General features: G+C 41.6%; 2 protein-coding genes across 3 annotated transcripts in view; one reads left to right on the forward strand and one right to left on the reverse strand.

The window, feature by feature from the left end:
• The window catches only part of pigk (phosphatidylinositol glycan anchor biosynthesis, class K), a 31,590-nt gene extending 28,831 nt beyond the window's left edge, over positions 1-2,759 (reverse strand). Inside the window, exons 1-4 of the mRNA XM_037083246.1 lie at positions 2,615-2,759; positions 2,369-2,422; positions 2,120-2,211; positions 624-759 (exon numbers count right to left, since the gene is read on the reverse strand). Coding sequence (XP_036939141.1) covers positions 624-759; positions 2,120-2,211; positions 2,369-2,422; positions 2,615-2,680 — 348 coding nt within the window. The 5' untranslated portion in view covers positions 2,681-2,759. The remainder of the gene's footprint in view (positions 1-623; positions 760-2,119; positions 2,212-2,368; positions 2,423-2,614) is intronic.
• Positions 2,524-16,321, forward strand: part of ak5 (adenylate kinase 5) — a 75,447-nt gene continuing 61,649 nt past the window's right edge. Inside the window, exons 1-4 of one of the 2 annotated variants that reach the window (XM_037083245.1) lie at positions 2,524-2,545; positions 8,851-9,037; positions 10,948-11,115; positions 15,840-16,012. In XM_037083245.1, the coding sequence (XP_036939140.1) occupies positions 2,528-2,545; positions 8,851-9,037; positions 10,948-11,115; positions 15,840-16,012 (546 nt within the window). In that variant the 5' untranslated portion in view covers positions 2,524-2,527. Of the gene's footprint in view, positions 2,546-5,831; positions 6,166-8,850; positions 9,038-10,947; positions 11,116-15,839; positions 16,013-16,321 lie in introns of those variants that run through there. The other variant, XM_037083244.1, reaches the window with a different exon arrangement.

Raw genomic sequence — 16,321 nt, forward strand, 5'->3', positions numbered from 1 at the left:
TTTATCAGATATTCTTGCACATGATTACAGTTTGACAGCAAACATGAATTAGCAGCGCAGTGTTTATACAATTTTAAAAAGCCAGCACAAAGCAAAGTAAATAATCTAAAACAAACAGCGATAAAGAGCGGATACACAAGAAGGGCTCTCCGTGCCATAATAAACAAAACACTATCCTCTATTTGAGAATGCATATGATATAAAGCTGCCTACACATTTCCTGCTAAATAGACTAGGCAAACACTGGACGAATAATGACAATCAAAGCCCCCTCGAGTTCTCTACTACACCTGTGAAATACTTGTCTACATGAGTGATATTATATAGTTCTCAGATTTACAAAGCAGTTTAACACTACATTAGAATAGGGACTTTCCCAGAAACTACTTTTCCTGATGTTTATCAAAAGTTTAAACATAGACAAGATGACTAAAAGTCAGTCTAACAGTCAAAATTAAACACCAATGAATCTATAAGGGTAAACATTCAATAAATTATAAGAGCCTGTGTGTTGACTCTGGTAAATACAATACAATACAGATTGTAAAGAGTCACATTGAGCTGCTGAGAAACATATTTCCACAGTTGAGAGTGTTGCTGTCTGACTGTAAAAGTGAACCAACCTCATATCCTCGGTAGTCCACCTCCACATCATCTCCATACACATTCAGCTCCATGTTCTTATGGCTGAACACTGTGGCAGGTTTTGGGTTTCTGTGGTTACAAGCCATGTCATCAGCCAGCATGAGCACTATGTGGCTGGAAAAAGAGAAAATGACAGAGGACATTAGAAGATAAGTGGAATGACCAATGATGCACTTATGCTCAACACTATCTTACACCATTAGTGTAAGATAGTGTTGAGCAAAAGTTACACCATTAGTGTGATGACGAGTTATGTATCATTATCACTGTACAGACAATTTAACAGTTCTTCTTTGACACACACACACACACACACACACAGGTGGAGCAATTCAGGGTTAAGTGTCTTGCAACTTCAGTGTGTCACAACCAGTGATTGAATCACTCCACTTGAGCTACAGACAACAGTTGGTGAGTTTGCTGTCTCAAGGAACCCACCGAAACGAAAAAGAAAAACACGTTTCCACCGAGCTGTAACACAGCAGTATTGGTGCAGACGAGAGATGCAGCGGTATTCAATGGTATTCAATTCTGCTGCATGAGTTTTGTCTAAAAATGTATACATTTCAAGTTTATATCAAGTTTCATGTCTTTCAGGACATACTAATATGTGAAATCATTATAAAGCGTTCGATCAAAAACATACACATCAGCCACAACATGAAAACCGTTGACAGGTGATGCGAGTAACATTGATGATCTCGCCACAACAGCGTTCTACTGACAAGCCTTAGACCTGGCATCTCTGTTAATTACCACTCGAATCACTCAACACCCATTCAAACATTGTTGTGAACCAAATACAACTCATCATGGCAACGGCACTCCCTAATGGCAGCGACCCCCCCAGCAGGACAATGCACCCTGCCACAACACAAAAACTGCTCAGGAATAGCTTGAGGGACATGACCAAGAGCTCAAGGTGTCAATTGGGCCCCAAGCCCCCAATCTGGCCTCATACAGGATCCAAAGGATCCAATACAAATGTCCCAGTGCCAGACACCACACCAAAGGACACCCTTAGAGGTATTATGGCCGTGCCTTGGCAGTTAAAAGCTGCTTTGGCTTTACAAGCAGAATCCACACAATATCAAGCAGGCAGGTGGTTTTAATGTTGTGGCTGATTAGTGCATATGCATACTTCTAGCTAAGGACACTCCAACAGGAGCCTCCCTTGTATTGTATCCTCAACATCCCCAGTTCAGGTACAGCAGGGATCTTGGTCACATTTGAACCCACCTGTCTCTCTCCATTTTTCCTGTTGCCCTCTGCAACTCGACCACGTTTAAGGAAGAGCAGCCAGAAATGATTGTGCAAATAAATGTGCATATTGAAGAAGAGCTTGATGAACTAATTCATTCATTTTGATGGACATGCAGTGCTTTTACTCTGTCCAGTACCTCAATGCCTTCACCACCATCTAAATATGATACAATAAAATAATGAATAACAAGACTTGACAATGATCAGTTACCTGTCAGGAATGCCCAGCCTCTTAACACTTCTGTAGACTGACAGAGTATTGGCCACATGACGGTAGTTGAACCAGAATCTGGAAGTACACACCTGTATATCAAAAAATATAAGGCAAATGAGGCAAAAGTTGTCTGTGGAAGGTTTATCAGGCACGCGCATGTTTCTGCAGCTGCCATCGGTTATACAGACAATAAATTCGCCTCTCTATTTGGCCTCTCGGTTAAATGAAACATCAATGAATTCTCACCAGAACAGCCCAGTTGTTGGTATGGCCACTGCTGAAGAACTGTCCTGCATTATCCTGCGTGGAGAAATATAAGTAAATGTATTCTAAAATCTGTTTCGGCTTGTACAAGCAGCAAGAGCCATCACCAAAACAGCTAGCATGACAGCACCAGAGGCTAACATGGGAACGACATTTCAGGTAAGACTAAATGTGACAAATACATTTGTGGGATATTCATGGCTTTGCGAGAATGAAATTTGCACTCACCTCGATGTTAAGGCTGCTAGCTAATAAGTATGTGGAAAAAAGGCTCCATAACGTGAGTATTTTCATTGTGCAGCACTGTTAGCTGTCAGCAACAAGGAAGTGAAAACCGGCGACTCTGCCCAGCAACTGCTTCCGGTAGGATACATTTCAGAATAAAAGCTTCGGTAGGGAAAATGTGGCGGTAATTTTAAAAACATCAATTTTTAAAATGGCTTTTCAAAATAAATCTCAGTAAGCTTCTCTATCTGAGGGTCATATACCAAAACAATATAAACAATAAACAATCCCCTAAATAATTTGCTTCTATAAATGTCATTGATCATAAAACATGACTAGTTTTTCATTTTCTGATTAATCATTAATTGTTTTCCAACTTAGAATTACATTGTTGAATGGACTGTCTGTGTACAGAGGACTAATCAGTGAGCTATAATGGAACATTTTTTATAAGGATCTTGCTAATTGTTCCCCATAGACTCACGTCTCCCTCTAGTTTTGTTGGTTACATTTCTGTTTGTAAACTGTTCAAACAAAGTTCATAAGGAAAAATATTCCTTTTACTTTATTTTTTTCTTTGTGACCAATTAAGGGACACATTTCTTGTGTTTTTCAGTGTGGTATTATAATGATATGTCCTGGTGTTGTGGTTTCTTTGAGTGGTTACAGTTATTTGGCAAATCATTTTTAAGCATGATACATACAGTTCACATTTGACTGGATGTCTAATTCAGGAAATATTTTTTTGGTCATAAGACTGATGCACTGATGATAGAAGAAAACAGATTAGATGCCAAATCACACTGACAGCCTTCTATTACAATGCTAATTGGTAAAGGCCTTAATAATAAGAAGTGAAATGGATATCAGCAACAGATGTCAAATTGACTGCCATACTACCACTAAAGCAGCGCCACAAGGTGAAGTTATGAAAAAACCATATGCTTCACGCAATTCTAATGTAACATTAAAAGCACAGCAAGCAGACAGTCTGCTGGAAAGGCAGCATTGAAATCAGTTTTGACAAACACAGCGGGGTGCCGTTACATGTAAGGCCTGCCAACCATTTAATCCCTTGTACGTCTCCTTCTGCTGCTGTTTGACCTGCAGCATCAGTCTCTTTGCCTGCACAGAGCTCATCAGAGTAATGCCCTCTTCCGAACACATCACATTAGAAAATGAAAATAGGAGGGATAGTACACCAACAAAACAGCTCTCAGTCGTATAAATATAATGATTATTCCATTTTAGATTCCATAAATTAGAATTTGACTCCCAGTGGTGGCCATCCTTGGTCATCCTGTCTTTCTAACGCACTTAAGAACTAATCTGATGTTGTTCTGTGATATAACCAACCAGGAGCCTCAGAGTCAGCTGTCCAGTTGTCAAGAGGATTACTGACCTATAAGAATCAAATCCTATGGGACAAACCAGGAAATCAAACTGGCCTGCTCCCCTGTTGCCTAAAACAGCATTGATCATGTGACTAGTGGAATTCAACTCTTGAACTTTTGTTTCCATGTAAAACACAAACTAAAGATATACATTGTTATGCAAGTTAAGTGATGACGTGCAGCTGAAAAAAAAGCATCTTGCTTTATCAAGCTGCAGTGTTTAATGTCAGTGTTTTGGTTTGTATCAATCTGTGATGCAACAAAACTTCTTAAAATAGTGTCAAAATTTTGTGCTTGAAAGTCCATTCTTGATCTTTGAAACAGCAGCTTGACAAAAAAAGAGAATGAAATACAGTCAGATAAGTTGTAAATACATAGTGAGCGTTCCACATGCGTAGAGTTTTGTCAGACACCAAAACAGATGAAGGGGCAGTTTTGTAGTTTTGGAGAATAACTGCAAATAGCAGAGAAGATCTTCATTGACTTTTTTTTTTATGTCCAAACAAACTAAATGAACAAACATTTTGTTTGCTTGACTGAATAAACAAACTGACCTTAAAGGACAGCATTATTTCATGCCGTGTTACTTTGATTATATGTGGCGGACCCTGCCACCTCTCTAGCTTCAAACAGTGATCAGGGGACCTCATTTTCTTCTGAGAACAGCTTGTTTATTCAGTTATGGAAAAAAAATCTTGGTGAATTATTGTCTCATTCATATCATAAATGTTCAAATCCTGAGTTTGAATTTCTTCACCAAAACTACATAGTGCCCCTTTAAGGTGCAAATCAGACATTGTCTTAAAATATTAGTTTGTCAGAAGTTAAAGTCACTCATATTAAAAGCACTTGAGTAAAAGTATCTGATGTTGTATGTAATTAAGTATCAATAGTACAAGTAAGTCTACCTTATACATATATTTACATGCTAGCTTGGGAAGTAATGGGGTTACATAATCAGGTTTGAAAAACAAGGTAGCTGAAATAAAGATGTAACGAGATTATAGCTCCAATCAGTAAAAAATGGGGATTAATACAGGATTACTATTTTAAAATAAAGAGTGTTATACTAGTGTATAACCATGCAAATGTGCACACATGATAACATTTGATGAGTCTCACACCACACCAGTCGGTCTCAAGTCAATTTCTTGTCTCTCTTTATTTGCATATGTTGGTATTGAGCTAATCCAAATGTAATGGAATGCAATCAAGTTACATCACTTTAATATTGTGATATTTGGATTAGGTTACTAAATACATTTTGTAAGACGTAATCAGAGACTGTATCAGAATACAATTTTACAGAAAATGTACTTAGTTACATTCAATCAGTGTCTCCCATCTACAATTCAGAGGCAATCCATCCATCTATCTATCTATCTATCTATCTATCTATCTATCTATCTATCTATCTATCTATCTATCTATCTATCTATCAGCAGATAAACTGTTTAAAGTGGCTTTGCCAGCTTCAGCACTGAAGTGATTAACATCTTTTTGAATATGTCATTTTGCATGATGAGTACTTTCACTTTTGGTGCTTAAACTATATTTGGATGCGATATTTTTGTATTTCTAGTAATTCTACAGAGTGCTAGTGCGCTTTCTCTTCTCGTTTTTAAAGATCTGAGTACCTCTTCTACCTCTGCCCATGAGCATCAAGAGGATTATTCCTCTCATTTATAAAAACTTGTTGTCTGTTCTATGTCATTAAAACATTTCCCCACCCAGCTTCCAGGTTGACTGGTGCTGCGTGCGCTTTTTGGCACAGCGCGCAACCTCTGTGCCAACGTCAAAGCACACACGGTGCGTGCTGCGAGCGCAGCGCTGTAGGAGGGAAGACGGACGAGCCACGCATCCGCATCACAGAGGAGGGTGGCGAGGTGGCATCGCCTGCAGGAATCCAGTTGTAAAGTCCACACACACGAGGCAAAAATGCGCTGAGGAGGAAACTGTGCGGAGCTCGCTCGTTCGCCGAAGATTATCACCGTGCGGCACTGAGGCGTCTGAGGGAACATTATTTATTTTATTTTTTAAGAAAAAGAAAAGAAAAACGCTCCGGACAAGTTGTGATTTCAAAAGGAAATCCGACTGGAGATGAATACCAACGATGCCAAGGAGTATCTGGCGCGGCGGGAGATACCTCAACTGTTTGAGGTGAGAGCTGGTGTGCGCTGAATGGTCGGGCTGTGTGCAGATGGTGCGATTATGACACGAACATTCATGTTTGTCTGCGACGCGCTGGGAAAAACGCCATTAAGAGTCGCGTCAAAGATCTCCTCTTAATGCCTAATGCATCTTGTTCTGTGTGCGCGTCTGGCTGGACGCTACTTCTGGATTTATACTGCTGTTTAACATAAACAGGCGATTGAGGATTATTGCTACAAACTCCCTACTATGCGCTTTTACAGTAACATCAAGTCATAATTAGTCAAAGTGTGATTAAACAAAATAGACCGCCCTCCTCTCCTTTGCATGACTTGCTTGTCATTGACGCGAGGAGGCTGAAAGCCCTCAGCTGGAGACCTGCATTAATTCAACGTGTTTAATGAAAATGAGCACCGTGACACAGTCTGAAAAATTAAATTATGGTGCCAAAAATATCATCTTAACCTAACGAGGATTAGCAATATACAGGTAGACAGGCAGGGAAATAATATTAAGTATGAGAATTAGTCTAAAATGAAGTCTTCACAGGAATATTATACAATAAAAGTGAAGAACAGGTCATAATTTACAATTATTCCAGATTAAACTCTCTATTAAACCCTTGCTTCTCAACCTGGGGGTCCTGAGCCCCAAGAGGGCCATGAGTAAATATCTAAGAGTCGGAAAGAAAATACAATATTTTAGACTGGGGAATAGTTTTTACATCACATTTCCTGTACCAGTGATGTAATCTGCCCTCAGATAGATTGTGTCGAGTGTGTTTACGAGAGGCGAAGTGTGTCTTCAAATGAGTTCTGAGTGGAAAGAGACAGAAAACCTCTGTTTTCATCGTGGCACTTTGGGGTTACGTGAGTTGAAAGTCGGTAACAGTCTTCATAGGGTGAGGACCACCGCAGTCCAAGTGTTTCCTCAAATATCCATGAAATGAAACCTTGTTTTGGAAGCTATTCGTGATTTCATAATAGCCGTGTACTTCTATCCACATTCGTTAAAACAACATTATGTAACCATAAATCTCGGGTCTGTAACAGTTTGTCAGATTTGTAGGTGCTAACTTCAGACAAAACTCACTACGTCATATCAGTGTTACGTGTTGAAAACTTGTCTGTTGAAGTGAACACGTATGTAACGCTGTGATCCGACCCTCTCACTGAAGCTACACAGTGCAGAAACAAGTGATGGGAGGCACAGTGGCTGAGACAGAGACACCACTCACCCTGCTACAAGACACTGTGGCATCAGCATGATTGTGAAGCTGTTATTTTAAAGGTGCACTCTGCAGTTTTGGGGGAATACATTTTAATCAGAAGAGAAATATCTTTTTTTTTATTCCTTAACTAAACTAAATAAACAAACTGACTTTAAACACAAGACAACTTGTTTCACTTTATTTATATGTGGCAGACCCTGCCACCTTTCTAGCTTCAAGCAGTGTTCTGGGGACCTTGTTTTCCTCTGAGAACAGCTTGTTTATTCAGTTGTGGAAAAAGGTAATACTTCATATTTTGAGTTATTACCTCATTAATATGATACATATTATCTTTCTAAAAACAACTGTCTTCTCTCAAGGTAAAAAAGTTATATAATGTTGCTTTTAAGACCTTTCTATGAATCTCTGTTAGTGGCGGGGTACGCCATCCTTGCAGTAGACTGACATCGCATCTTGCTGCATTTTCATCAGTAGATCAGCTTGAAGTTTTGCATCCAGTAAACTACAGTCTGGCATATGACGACATAGTTCTTCAAACACATGAGTGAAACATTTGTGTTTGCGTAAGGCTTCACTATCACATGAAATATAATCAAAAGGCTAATAGATCTTCTTTCGTCATTCATATGGTTATTTGGACTCTTCGGATCTGGACAATAATTCAAAATGAATGTTTTGTGAGCTCGCGATGTGCTCGGTCAGAGGAGGCTAAACATCATATAGACAGCTCATGGAGAAACATATTAATGAAGTATCCATCACGATCCTTAGGGGGATCTTTAATTGGCCGATCCATTTAATTAGACTCGCTCCCAAGTGCACTGCAGCTAATCTATGCAAGCAATCACTGTTTGTTTATTTACAGCATGTTCAAATTACGCTGAGCAGCCAAGTGACACACCATCATCATCAAAAACGACGGCTTCACTCTACCGCTTACGACTGCTCCCCATTTAAAGTGCGTATTCACCACCAATCAGCAGCATGAACACATCGAATCGCTCGATGTGTTCATGCTGCTGACTGAGTTGTTGGTGGGGAGGGTGGAGATGAAGAAGGAAGTCCCAGAGGAAGGCATTGTTTTAAAACACCCAGGGTCAAATGTCACACTAACACGCACTCCACTTGTGTTTTGTGACCTGGTTCTCACATTCATCTCCGTCGCCGTACTTCTACCAGGACAATAACAGGTCATCATTGTGGGCTCTGTGTTTATTTGCCAGGCTGAGTTCAATTTCACGGGTTTCTGACAAAATGAGATGTTTTCGTTCTCCTCGTGGAAACGAGTCGAGGCAACCAGATCTGCGCCTCACATCTTCAACTCATTAAACGTTTCCCCTGCACGCCGCGCTGTCACAGAACCGCACATCACACAGAGATGTCGAGCAAACATCTCCTCCCTCTCTCTTATCCTCCCCGTCTACCTCGTCACATCCCTCTCCTCTGTTGTTTTTTTTCTCCAGAGCCTGCTGACAGGTTTGATGTACTACCGTCCCGACGACCCCATCGACTACCTTGAGGGCTGTCTGAAGAAAGTCAGGGAGCTCGGAGGACCAGACAAGGTGCGGTGGGATACTTTTGTAGGCCAGGAGAAGAAGTCACTTCCCCCTCTCAACGGTGGCCAATCACGCAGGTCCCTCTTCAGAAACGGTGAGCAGTGAAAGGCCCCAAGATAAGATAAGACCTTACTTCTCTCCCCTGACGTGTTCTTCTCTGGTAGTTACATCTTGTTCTTATTCATATCGTTTTTTTATACCGTGGTATTTGATCTTTCTCTTTCATATTGTTATTTTATCTGCCATGTCTGGTTTGTCTTTTCTTTTGTACAGCACTGTCTATCTTTTTTAAGAAAAGTATTTCTGCTCAGAGCCAAAATATCTATATTTTCTGGCACTGGACTCTCTAAGAACACCGGCAGCAGTGAGTCTTCCTGTCCCACGCAAACTGGCTCGCTGTTTGAACAGGAAAGGGTGTTGACATTTGTACTGTACGCTCGTGAGCCCCATTGTCGATACTTTGTGAAAACTGCCGTGCCGCTTTTGAAAATACTCGCGGTAGTAGAGTTGGAGGGCGGTGAGATGGGAAGTTTTTTTTTTTGTTTGTTTTTTTTCTGCGCGTGCGTCACCACTCTCAGATGCGTTTCCAAAATGTGCCAGAAGCGCTTGTTCAGATACCAGGACGCCCACAAAGGCACCAAAGCGCCAACTACTGCTGCTTCCAACCGTTGTTTGGGAGGCTTCTGATGTTCAAAAGTTCAGAGTGCTGGTCTCCGTCGTTGAACATGCCTGTGCTGCCTTCACTGACCTGTGGATTTGTAGACAGCACGTTACAGCGCAGTAAAACCCCAGGGGTTAATCATTTACGCGACACCAAAAGGCTCTCCATTCATAGCTTAGCAGCCTGTCTGACCAGTGCGGGAAGAAGTAGAGATGCAAAACATAGCTGGTATGTGCACAGCCGACTTCAGTCACACATATGCTTATTTTCCCATTTGCATTGCTTTATTAGGGCCTATTTTAAGGCAAACATTAACTTCTTTGTTTGATGATTTGTGCGAAGTGAGGCAGTAATGTGCACAGGGCCTACTATAATACAACAAATACGAGAGCATACAGACTTTGTAAAAGCGAAGTCTTCACAGTCGAGGAGCGTCGAGAGCAGACTCACATTTAAACCACTTCTCCTAATATGTTGTTGAAGATGTCTGAAAGCTCTGCCAGCTGCAAGGTTTAGCTGCTGGGAACCGAAGCCTAATCAGGGATAGAGATTCCTGTGACCCGCGTTTCCCCTCTCGGCTGTTAGCTGATGCTCAAATCTGCTGCGTCAGAAAGCTTTTGCTGGACGGACCGCTGCTCTCACTTCGTGAATTATTCTCATCTCTGCCCGATTGATTGTCCAATGTGTCAGAAATGTCAAAAAGGGCAAGAGAAAGATACAGCCGGGCCGGACAACATAAGAGAAATTTGCAGTGTTTTTTAAAAATGTTTTCATCCTAGCAAGAGCAAAATCAGAGTTTCTTTTTCTAAATCAGTCACATAAAAAAAAGCATCTCTTCTCCTAGGATTCAACCAAAAATTGTGTGATCAATACCACCATCAGCAAGAGATGATAATGGTTCCACATGTGCATTATGGCAGCTCTGCAGCACGCAGTGACGCTTTCTTTCTTTTGAAAACGTGTTACATTGAATCCTGTGATCACCAGAGACAGCAGTATAATTACCAAACTGAATGACACATTGAATTCATCACACTTTCACATCTCAGTTTCGTCTCAGATTAATAAAACAGCTATTTATTTATTTATTTATTTATTTATTTATTTATTTATTTATTTATTTATTTTTATGAAACTTGATTTGGAATAAAGTCACATCTGCATTTATAAAGTGACTGACAGCGTCGAACTCGTACAGCATGAATGATTCACTAAATGTTAAGAGATTTACTGATTAAAAATATCTTCATCAATATGACAGACAAGTTGGTTCTAAATCTGTGTGTGTGTGTGTGTGTGTGTGTGTGTGTGTGTGTGTGTGTGTGTGTGTGTGTGTGTGACAGTGTTGCCCGACAGTCCCAATTTTCCCTACAGAAGGTATGACCGCCTGCCTCCCATCAGCCAGTTTTCCATCGAGAGCGACTCGGACCTGTCAGAGACAGCGGAGCTCATAGAGGAGTACGAGGTGTTCGATCCGTCCAGACCACGACCTAAAGTCATCCTTGTCATCGGTAACGGACCAGTACACACAATCACACACATACATTGCACCACGGGACCTTATGATTTGTGCAGTAGTCAAAGGAGAGAGACAGTTTGATCCTTCATGGAGTGTCAGCCAAGATGACACCAAAGATCACAACTGCTGCGTGTGTAGTCTTCCTATTTATGTCTTTCGCAGACTCGTACGTGATGAATTTAATAACAAACGGCGACTTTCTCAGTGGGAATCTCTTAAATTGCTTACCATCAATGTGTAGTTCAAGGCACAGTTCAAATGGGGGCAAACTTTTTTTTTGTCTCCCTCCATTCACCACCATACATATTTTTGGTCGACGGGAAAGGGGAGTGACTTCGGCTTTCTATAAATAATACGTGCGCCTTTGCACGGTGCGACAATGACACAGTTTGTTTACTAATCCGATGTTTTAGATTTGAAGTGCTCATCTGGATTCCTGCTGACCCCATGTTTTCCATTAGACGGCCAAGGTCAGAGTATTAAAGTTCCCTGTGTTTGTAAACACAGGAAAACGCTGTAATCAGTGCCTCTTTAATGCTTCTGATGGGAGCTTTATCCATTTATATATAAATGTCAGCAAAAACACGAAGTTTACATGTGCCTCGCTGATGATCTAAAAATAGGTGGCCTGAATGGGAAATCTACGAGTCACTGTCAGAGTCAGTGTGTGTGTGTGTGTGTGTGTGTTTGCACGCAGCATGTTTTTTCCTGGTATTTTGAACGTGGCCCCTCCTCTCTCTCTCTCTCTCTGTCGTTATCAGCGGAGCAGATCTTGTTGCGTGTCACTCACTGTGTCAGACACTCACGCTCTCCTAATCTGATTTCCTTGATGGGCCTGCATTAACCTGTCATATACATTCATTAATCTTATAAATTAAGCTCGGCAGCCGCATAATCAGAGTAATGGGACTGGCTGGCCTGAATAGGAAAAGGCTGATGTCTAAAAAACCTTCTTGAAAAACAGTTTATTTAAGGCTTTCCGGCCTGTTAAAAAGCTCTTTAAAAAAGAAAATCCTCTGACAGCCTTCTGCTGCGGCGCGTTGTGCATCTTTGTGCGTACCTGGACATGTCCATGGTGTGGATGATTGTTATTTGTCTTCGCAGCACAAAGCCAGTCCCTATCTCGTCTTTGTGAGCACATTGTGGCCTATTTTAAAAGAGGGAAAGCAGGATGGCAGCAGCTGTCATCTCTTCGGAGGATCGAGGCAAATGTTTCGTCTGTCAGCTCTGCAGAGAGAGTCACTCTCGCAAAGACCTGTGTGGTCACGAGGAGGTCGGGAGTGGACTGGATAGAAAATTACAAAATACTCATACCCATACGCATACCCCTCACACCGCAGCATCTCCATGACTGCCCAGGGATGCCCAGGGATCACAAGACATGATTATCTTAGAGGAAAAACTCTGAAAAGTAAAGTCAAAGTAATGAATCATGGCTGTTTTATATTAAGCTTCGGGGGTTCTATTACTGCAGACGCCTCATAGCGATCATCGTGCCCCTAAACTGAACTGAGCCATCGTTAACATTATTGGTTGCACCTGCGCCTCCTCGCCGTGACGGGTCATAAAGAGCGGAATGAACCCACGATATGATGTCGCTGTGTTGGTGTCGTTCCTGGAACATCACGAATAATGCCGCTCAATGACCATCTTGCGGCGTTTGTGTGATGTCATATTCATATATCGTTCTCGTTGTCTAAACTTCACCATCGACTAACGGCTGACAGAGAGGAAAATACTGAGTGGATGTAGCGCACAAACACCAGCTTGATCAGTGTGATATTATGCGCAAAACAGGATATGAACGCCAGGCTCAGAATCATCAGAGTCCTGTTCTCAACCCATTAAGCCACAACAGCTGTTGTTGTGTCAACAGGGCGATAATCAAAGAAATAATGCAGTGAAAAATGTGTCCTGTTAATTTCCTTTACATGTGAAAATACAATTATCAGAGAAAACAAAAGGTAGGGCGTGACAGTGGTATGATAATCACTTCTGTAAAGCTCAGTCTGCTGGATTATTTATGTATCTTAAAGGGAAAATGCACTTACTCACTTCGCTCCCCTGCTGAGAGTTAGATGAGAAGATCATTACCACTCATGTCTGTCTACAAAATCTGAAGCCACAGAAACAACATGGTTAGCTTAGCATAACCCAACGTCTTTAAAAGGGAGAGCAGCTAACCTGTAAATTAAAATATTCGTTAAAAAAAAAAAAAAATAATGATGGGTATTTTCTCCTTCATATAAAGCCTATATGCCAAGCAAGATCAACAGTGTCGTGGCTTCATATTTATCTCAGGGTAATATTGATCTTTTCGTCTAACTCTCGACAGGTGTAATTCCAAAAATAACAGACTATCCCACTGAAGTCCACACAGCATTATGGGTAACACCCTTGATTCCCCGTAACTATTTTAAGCAGCAACACTAAATAACAAGGTCAGTAGATATTCAGTTTAAGCTCCCTTCTTATTAATTCTCCACAAAGTATCCATAAATAATAAAGTGTCTCTCTACAGGCCTCACTATGCTTCTAAAGAACTAGGTCGCGTGATGTGTTGTCCCACCATAACAGGGCTGTCAGAGAAAGGGGTGTGACATGATGGTTCACATGAATATGGATAAAGGTGCACACTTCTGGACCGTCTCTACTCGAAGGCTTTCATTGTGTTGCACTTGATTACACACATGGAAAAAGACGGAAGTAGTTGTGCGAAGGCTGAGACCAGTAATTCAGAGTTCACTCCTCTGCACACCTGGCTGACTTGGGCATAATGTACAGATTTTTTTTTAAGAAGATTGAAAAAAATGTAAGCACCTGCATGTCTGACATTGGATTGGGGTTTTCCGGCGAGTTTGACGGGGGGCAGGAGGTTTCAGGGGATCTGATGATATGACAGGCATACGGAGCAGCGGTGGTAATCATGGCTCTTTGAGGATGGCTGGATGTTATGGCTCAGTTCCTCCGTTCATTCCGCGCGCGTGGACTTCGCTCGTCTTGTTTTCTGCTGTTCGCCTCATCTCTGCCCATCATTTGTCTAGTGCCTCATGGCAAAGCATGCACAGTTGTGCACTTGACGGTTACCAGTACAAGATGCAAAAGTCTCAGTGAGCTTGGCTCGTTTATTTGTGCTAAATGCTAAATGAGATGGTTTAATCAAATAGAAAACAACAAAGGCAGCTACAGTCTCTCAAAACTGTGGTGAAAAGATCGTTGTGTTGCTCTTCTTGTACTTATTTACAAGAAAAAGAAAGATGAAGTCACCTCTCAGCTGCAAGCCAGATTCTGTCATTCACTTAAAGAAGCCGACACGATAGAACTTGATCAACTTGATCATAGTCGACGCATCACTTACACTGAGGCCTTAAAGGAACAGTTTGCCCAGAAACGAAAATTCAGTCATTGTCTACTCACCCCCACGCTGATAGAAAGTCATGTGATGTTTTATAGTCCACAAAATATTTCTTGAGCTTCACAACAAAACAGCAGTGTAGCATTCTACTAAACAACTGAATTAAATGGCCACTTGAGAAAATAAACCACACAAAATGACTCCATACAGCTCGTCTAGCATAATCCAAATATCCAGAGACTGCAAATTAATTAGAAAATACAGTATTTAAACCCTGTTTTAAGCTGAAATCTTCTGTGTGTTGACTGTCTTAAACAATTTCCTTTGGGTGAACTTATCCTAACCTATCCAGCTGTAAACCTCACACATGATCTGTAACCCAGATACTGAATACCTGTAGGAATACTTTAAAGATCCTCAAGTACACATTACAGTAACTTAACAGATACTCAAAATTATCTTAATTCAATCTGACCATATAATTTATCTGTTTTATGGTGATAACTGATCTGTAATGATTTTTGTGCTGGGCTGCACACTGTCCTTGTCATCGCTAAGAGAATAATCGCAACACATTGCCCACACAGCTCAGACTCCAGCTAATTCCTCTCAACTCTTGCCAGGCTTCGAACCAGGAGCAGTTTTGAAGCAGTTGACATTTCTATGTTAACAGCAGCATCTTTGAATGTGTGGAGTAAAAGATTCAGTTGCCTATTCACGTAGCTTACACAGGTGCTAATACACGCCTAGCACATTGCTAATTACCAGATTAGGTCTGACGTATCGACTTGTTGTGGCTTTGATTCTTGCATTCGAAGGAATTCTTATAATGTTTTGCTTAAATTCCACTCTGCTGAGACTAAAACAATGTCAGAACGAAGGGTAACATGCCCTCTGTTCAAAACGATGTTTACCAAACTATCGAGTATCAAGCAGAGAGCTGTCTTCTCCTGCTGCCGCTCCTCTCCATGCCTTTATAAAGGGAGAAAAAAAGAGACCATTTCTTTGCAAATGTAGGAGGTTCACACATACCTGTGTCTGTCATCTCCCCCCCCCACGTCCCTCTCCCCCGCATACACTTGCAAAACACACACAACGCAGTCACACACACACACACACACACACACACACATAAATGTGCAAACACAAGTGGAGTCGTGCACATTCACACAAGTCTCACATAGTCTGGGTTTCTCTTACTAACGCTCACACACACATAAATGTGCCCACGCTAACACACCCACACACGAAATGTTTCACACTCACACAGACACATTTCGCACACACACACACACACACACACACACACACACAACAAAATCTCTCCCAAAACATCAACAGCTCTCCCCCTCTGTGCCTAGGTGGCCCTGGCAGCGGCAAAGGAACGCAGTGCCTGAAGATTGCCGAGCGCTACGGCTTCCAGTATGTGTCCGTGGGCGAGCTGCTGAGGAAGAAGATGATACACAATGCCACCAGCAACAGAAAGTGGAGCCTGATCGCTAAAATCATCACCAACGGAGAGCTGGCACCACAGGTAGCAGAGAAACCGAAGAGGGGGTGATGGGGGGGACAGTGTGTGTGAGACAGGGAGGGCATTAGAGGAAGGATGAGCGGCGAGTGTGTCCAGTCACTCGCAGGTCATTATCACAGTATGAATGTAATAAGGGACTAATTAGCAGCATCCAAATAACAAGCGTGTTGGAGAGAGGGCTGCTTATCCGTCTTATTAGCATCCTTCTCTGCAAGATAATGACTCCGTCTGGGAGGAAAATGAGCACAGACCTCCTGTGGTTGTTTGTGCTCCACTCATTCAAACACTGTATAGAAAATACATATGATGCCC

The sequence above is a fragment of the Acanthopagrus latus genome, chromosome 21 (genome assembly GCF_904848185.1).
Source record: "Acanthopagrus latus isolate v.2019 chromosome 21, fAcaLat1.1, whole genome shotgun sequence".
Lineage (NCBI taxonomy): Eukaryota > Metazoa > Chordata > Actinopteri > Spariformes > Sparidae > Acanthopagrus > Acanthopagrus latus.